Below are 6,000 nucleotides of genomic sequence, written 5' to 3'. Positions count from 1 at the left end.
TACTACTATTCAAACCACATGGTTCTCCTATCTGGATCAATTAGGAATTCGCGCCACACACACAAAACATGATTCACACATAAATATATAGATACGTTAAAATTTAATTCAATTTAAGTTCACACTACATGATAATAACCCAACACATGATTCACACATATAACAAATGCGTCACAAACTGATAATAATATGACTCAATTTAAGTTCACACTACATGATAATAATAAAAATATACACAGTAAAAGTCTTATTCCACAGAATTATACAAAAGTAATACTACTAAAATAAACTATAACTCAGCAAAATAAAAATTAAATAAATCCACACAATCATAGTACTAACATAAATCATAACCCACAAATAAATTTAAATAAATTAATTAATAAAAATACTCCAACATTAATGATACACATGTTAAGCAACATAACCTGAATTTTCATCTTAAAGATTCGGAGCATCCATGAATCCGAACCGACCCATTTTCTAGAATCTTGAACCGGGTCGGATCCAGACCCGCTCCGTGAGTATATAAGAAAATGAAAACGATTAGCCCTATGCTGAAGCTCCCGTTTCTGGTTAAGCCAACTTCTTCTCTACAAGCTTCTGGTTTTCTCCAATTTCCTCACCTCTTCGACGCGGTATATCCACTCAAAAAGGTGAATAAAAATTCAATCTTTCATTTCCAATCTCCTAATTTATCAGAGCTCAGTGAATTTCCCCGTTGAATTCTTCATATGTGTTTTGAGATATCGAACTAATTTTAGTTAGGTTGCCTAATTCAGTGAGCTTGGATTCCATTACTGTTTTCTCTAAATGATTTTGTGAGATGTTTGAATCGGAGTTGGAAAATGGCCGCTAAGGTCTGGTGTCTCAAAAAAGATTCTATGAGGGCATGTGATGTTTGTTTTTCAATTAAGGTTTTATCTTTTTCTGCTTTTGGAATTAGGGATGGGTGAGAATGGGAAAGAAAATACGATAGAGTGATAAAGTTTAATTTTTTTTGCTTAATTGAGGTTTTCGTTGTTGTTTGGTCCAAATGAGCAGGGCATTGGATGGCTGGCATTACTTGTGGAAGTATGCGGGTTGTGATGTGGGGAGTTCAGCCTCAGCTCGTATTCGGATCCTCTGCTGTAGTTCGAGCATCGTTGTCGACTCATTGGTAGGTTGTTTAATTGTTAATTTTGGAAAATTTAGGTTTAATGTATTTAGTGCCATCTTTAGTTCGTTGAGTAACTGCAGTTCGTGGTGCTTAAGGTTTTTACGATGTTTGAGCTCAAGCATTTTTTGGTTATTGATGCTTGTTTAGAGGCATCTTTTATCGGTTAAATAGCTGCAGTTGGTTATGCTAGTATTTTATGATCCTGGCATAAGAATTTGGTTATTGATGCTTTTATTTGTTTGTGCTGGGAAAAATTTGGTGCTCATTAATGGCTTCCCCCTTTCTTTTTGTCCTAAAGCTAGTAGTACTTGCTTTAAGTGCACTCGTTTTTTATTCTCATTTTCGTTAGCATGTTGAGGTTTAGGATAAGACTAATTAATAGAATGTGAGACGTAGAATCCTCAGATCCCCACTTCCAAATGGATGATTAGTAATAGGTCATAGTTATACTCCCTGTTTTGCAATAAATATTGTTTTTGTCTTACTAATACCTTTCCGTGTCACTTTTCCTTTCTTTCCCTATGCACACGCCTGTCACGCTATTGACACATGTATGTTTTTGTCTGAGCTCACTTTTGACAATGCCGTGTTTATTATTTTCCCTCTTTTACTTTGCTGTGCCTTGCAAATGTGCACCCTAACCGCCCATCGTCCAACGACCATGAGCATCAATATGTTTTGTCTCTTTCTCTTTCTCTTTCTCTTTCATTTAGTTTAGTCACATCACAAGGATACTGGAACATTCTCCGATCTCTTTTGTGCTGATTATATGTTTTTGACGTTTTGTGGAGTTCTTTCTATCATTGCCTGTACATTCATAAATTAGTATTTTAGGCTCCGATTTTTCCTCTCATTGCTCAAATTACCATAAAGGACATGATATCCTGTTCGCAGAATCTCTCGTTCACCTTGTTCTCTATTGTGTGCAGTTTGTCCAAAAGGGCCCCATCGCTAAGTTCAACAATTTTCTCTCAGAAACCCTTGGGTGAACTTTTTGGTTCAGCATCATACATCAAACCACGCCAGAGTAGAGGCGCGCGCCTTGTTGTTCGAGCTGAAAAAGTGAGTTTGCAACTGTATCTGGTTTATGTATCCCCACACATATACTCACGAGTGACTTTTTTTCCGTGCAGGATTTCTACTCTGTCCTTGGTGTCTCTAAAAATGCAAACAAGTCTGAGATCAAAAGTGGTTAGTGTTAGCTGGACTCTTTTTTGCTTATCCGTAAAATCTGTTGCCCGAGCACTGAGAAGAATATATTGATTCAATATTGAATATGGTTCAATAATGTTCTGCGTCACATTTAAGCATGTTTTTCTATTTTTTTTACCTCCACCATTTGCGTAAGGCATTGATTAATCTTACCTAAATCAGTTGATCGACAACCTAATTTAGTCTAGTTGTGCTAATCGGTCTTGCCCAAATGACTTAATCGACGAATTAATTTCAGTCAATTTACTCTGTTTACATCAGATTTCTAATTCCTGCCATGTATCACTTCTCTGCCGACTTCTCATTTTGGGAATTAACGTAAAGATGTTTCCTTTGAACATTGTGCATCATCACTGTATTATCCTCTCAATTTAGTAGTAAATGTTTTTATAACACGTTCCTTCATTATTTGCAATCCTCCACATTTAGAAATCTTCGCGTTTTGAGTTTTTGAAAATCTGAATGATAAATGTGCATCCTCCTAATACCTGTTTTAATTAGTCAAATCTGCATCCTAGTAATGCCATCGAACTAGTCGATATTTTTTCTTAAACTACGCTTACTGCTTCTATGTTGGAGATTATTCTTATGCAGCATAGGCTTTGATCTATATCTCATTTGTTTCACTTTCTTTTTCAGCATATCGAAAGCTTGCTCGGAACTATCACCCTGATGTGAACAAGTAAGTCATGATGCAACCTTTGGTTTTTATTGGCTTCTAGCCTTCCATTACTTCCTTCCTTCTCTTTGTATATTTATTACTCGTATTTATAAGTTTCTTTGGTGTTCATGTTCAAATTAGCATTTCTTTTACTTGTTCGTATTTTCTGGGACCTTTTCGAGGAATGAGCTATGAAACTGATATGTAAATAAAATACTAAAATTGCTGGCATTAAATATTTAAGCTGATATTAAGAACCATTAACATGGCAATTTTGTTGCTGAAGGATGTTTGTTTTGTGGTTGTTATGTTTGAGGTTTTCTTTAATGATACAAAACTTCAAAAACTTGAAACATTATTCTTAAGATATACATCTGAACTACAGAGAACCGGGAGCGGAAGACAAGTTTAAGGAGATCAGTAATGCTTACGAGGTAGGAATCCGATCCTTATAAAATATACTATGCACTTCACATTTTTTTCTTGAGCATTTGATGTGTAAATTTTCTAAATCATGATTTCTGTGACAGGTTTTATCAGATGATGAGAAACGTTCCATATATGACAAGTATGGTGAGGCTGGGCTTAAAGGTGCCGGCATGGGAATGGGGGTAAGTCGAGGAACGGAAAATAATGATAGGGCGAAATGTCTCAATGTTTTTATTTGTCGGTAACTTGATGGTTTGTTCATGTTACAATTATTCTAACATTTGTCTACTTTCAATGGCAGGATTTCAACAACCCATTTGATATATTCGAGTCGTTATTCGAAGGCATGGGTGGTATGGGTGGTATGGGAGGAAGGGGATCCCGCAGCCGAGCCACTGAAGGCGAAGATCAGGTCTACAATTTGATCCTCAACTTCAAAGATGCAGTGTTTGGCATTGAGAAGGAGATTGAAATAACCCGTCTCGAGAGCTGCAGCACCTGTAATGGTTCGGGGGCGAAACCGGGAACAACTCCAACCAAGTGCAGCACTTGCGGAGGCCAAGGGCAAGTTGTAGCATCCACGAGGACGCCACTAGGTGTCTTCCAACAGGTCATGACTTGTTCGACTTGTGGCGGAGAGGGAGAAGTGTCAACTCCTTGCAACACATGTGGGGGCGAAGGCCGAGTAAGAAAGTCGAAGCGTATCAGCTTGAAAGTTCCGGCCGGGGTGGATTCTGGAAGCCGTTTGAGGGTGCGTAACGAGGGAAATGCCGGACGTAAAGGGGGACCCCCGGGAGATCTCTTTGTCACCATTGATGTCCTCCCCGACCCCGTTCTGAGAAGGGACGACACCAACATTCTCTATACGTGCAAGGTTTCTTATATAGATGCCATCTTAGGAACGACGACCCAGGTGCCAACCGTCGATGGAATGGTGGACCTCAAAATTCCGTCGGGCACGCAACCGGGGACGACCTTGGTCATGGCAAAGAAAGGCGTTCCGCTTCTCAACAAGAGGAACATGAGGGGCGACCAGCTCGTGAAAGTGCAAGTCGAGATCCCGAAGCGACTGAGTGGCGACGAGAGGAAGCTCATCGAGCAACTCGCTGGCCTGAAGAAGGAGAAGGCTCCCAGTGTGAGGTAACTATATTTGCAATATTTATCAAACTTTAGTGATAGATGTTGTATTTGTAGAATTATAGCCATTTATAAGGCACATTGCTACCTCAGTGAATCTACATGAGAAAAAAGAATTCTTGAAATTTTGGCATTAGTTTGGTGTTTTGCCATTGGAATAAGGTATTCCTACTTCGAATCTCTCCCTTTTACTTTTACATCAATTGTATTGTGATGGAATTGGGCTTGGCCTGTTGTATGGTGGCCCGGCCCGAGCTTGCTGAGCCATTCGAACAAAGCTCATTGGGCCAAAAATTAGTTTGGTGTGCTACCTTCTCTTTTTGTTGGTAATAAGAGTCTCGTTTCACTTTTTATTATAAATAGTAAGTTCACTATATATATAATCGGAAAAGATTGTACTAGTTATTTGGAGGAGCAGAAGGAGACAACGTAATCTGTGGCCACGCACGCCAAAATACTGCTAGGATCGTCGTAGGGGTAGCTGTACGCAATCGGGCAGGCTTTCTTAAAGATCGTCGAATACGAATGTCGGTCGGCAGGTCACCGGATTCGCATACGCCCCTTTGCAGCAATACTTGTCCTTTTTGAAAACGTCGCACGCGCTCCTGCATCCCACCACACGCCCCCCGCTCCTTCGGGCAGCTCGGCCTGACGTTGCCGCCGTTGCAGCCCGCGGCGCTGCAATTGCCTTGGCTGCCGTTTATCGGCATCACCGTCACCGGCAAGTTGAAGCCTTCGGTTAGGCTGACGTCGTAGAAGTCCAGCGAAGCCAGGGTGAACTCTGCTAGCGACGCTGGAGTGTCGCCGGTGGCATCGCCGCACTTGAGGTTGGAGCCGCAGCTGCCGGTCTCACACCAGCCGTTGCCGCTGCGGTTGAACTTGCGGCCGGACCAGTTCACGGGGGCGGTGAAGGTGTGGCTTTTGCCGGTTTTTAGGGCAAAGCCGCTGCCGCTGAAATTTTCGCCTGGATATACCGCCGGCCATATCGTTTCCCGGCAGTAGTTGACGATGGTGAAAACTCTTGCACCATCGGAAGGTTTTGGCCCTGCAAAAAATCATTCGAATTAATTAGAAAAAATCTCTCGAGAAAAAGAAAATATTAAATCAAAAAATGTAGCTGTACATATACATAAATATTACCTGATGTGAAAAGAATTGAAACAAAAAATAATGGAAAATAAAGAATTTTGAAGAGTTCCATAATTTCTCCAAATTTTGTTTCTACAGTTAGGATGTGTGAAGATTAATGTGGACGATAAACATAATTCATTTATGAACTGAATTTATAGGTGAAAAAAATTATAGTACATGTACTAAAGAATGAGAAGCACTAGAAGTTGTGAAAATATTTATTAAAATAGAATAATTTTTTTACTAATAGTGGTGCATCGAAGTTTAGCAT

General features: G+C 40.0%; 1 protein-coding gene and 1 pseudogene across 1 annotated transcript; one reads left to right on the top strand and one right to left on the bottom strand.

Moving 5' to 3' along the window:
- The first annotated feature begins 556 nt into the window (after positions 1-556).
- Positions 557-4,778, top strand: LOC125224184 (chaperone protein dnaJ A7A, chloroplastic-like). The gene is made up of 8 exons (XM_048127545.1): positions 557-656; positions 1,045-1,159; positions 2,089-2,221; positions 2,293-2,350; positions 3,011-3,053; positions 3,418-3,466; positions 3,563-3,643; positions 3,763-4,778. The coding sequence occupies exons 2-8, from the start codon at positions 1,053-1,055 to the stop codon at positions 4,603-4,605; spliced, it is 1,314 nt and encodes a 437-aa protein (XP_047983502.1). The 5' UTR covers positions 557-656; positions 1,045-1,052; the 3' UTR covers positions 4,606-4,778.
- Positions 4,779-4,933: 155 nt separating this feature from the next.
- On the bottom strand, positions 4,934-5,921 carry LOC125224185 (annotated as a pseudogene).
- Positions 5,922-6,000: the final 79 nt, after the last annotated feature.

This window comes from Salvia hispanica, chromosome 4 (genome assembly GCF_023119035.1).
Source record: "Salvia hispanica cultivar TCC Black 2014 chromosome 4, UniMelb_Shisp_WGS_1.0, whole genome shotgun sequence".
In the NCBI taxonomy this organism is placed as follows: domain Eukaryota; kingdom Viridiplantae; phylum Streptophyta; class Magnoliopsida; order Lamiales; family Lamiaceae; genus Salvia; species Salvia hispanica.
The sequence above is the reverse complement of the archived record's forward strand: the minus strand, read 5'-3'. Positions and strand labels throughout refer to the sequence as shown.

Bases quoted from the DNA above. Each gene is read 5' to 3' on its own strand.
- LOC125224184 (XM_048127545.1), top strand. From the start codon at position 1,053: ATGGCTGGCATTACTTGTGGAAGTATGCGGGTTGTGATGTGGGGAGTT. The intron at 2,222-2,292 runs GTGAGTTTGCAA...TTTTCCGTGCAG, and splicing joins TTGTTGTTCGAGCTGAAAAA to GATTTCTACTCTGTCCTTGG. The intron at 3,054-3,417 runs GTAAGTCATGAT...TCTGAACTACAG, and splicing joins TATCACCCTGATGTGAACAA to AGAACCGGGAGCGGAAGACA.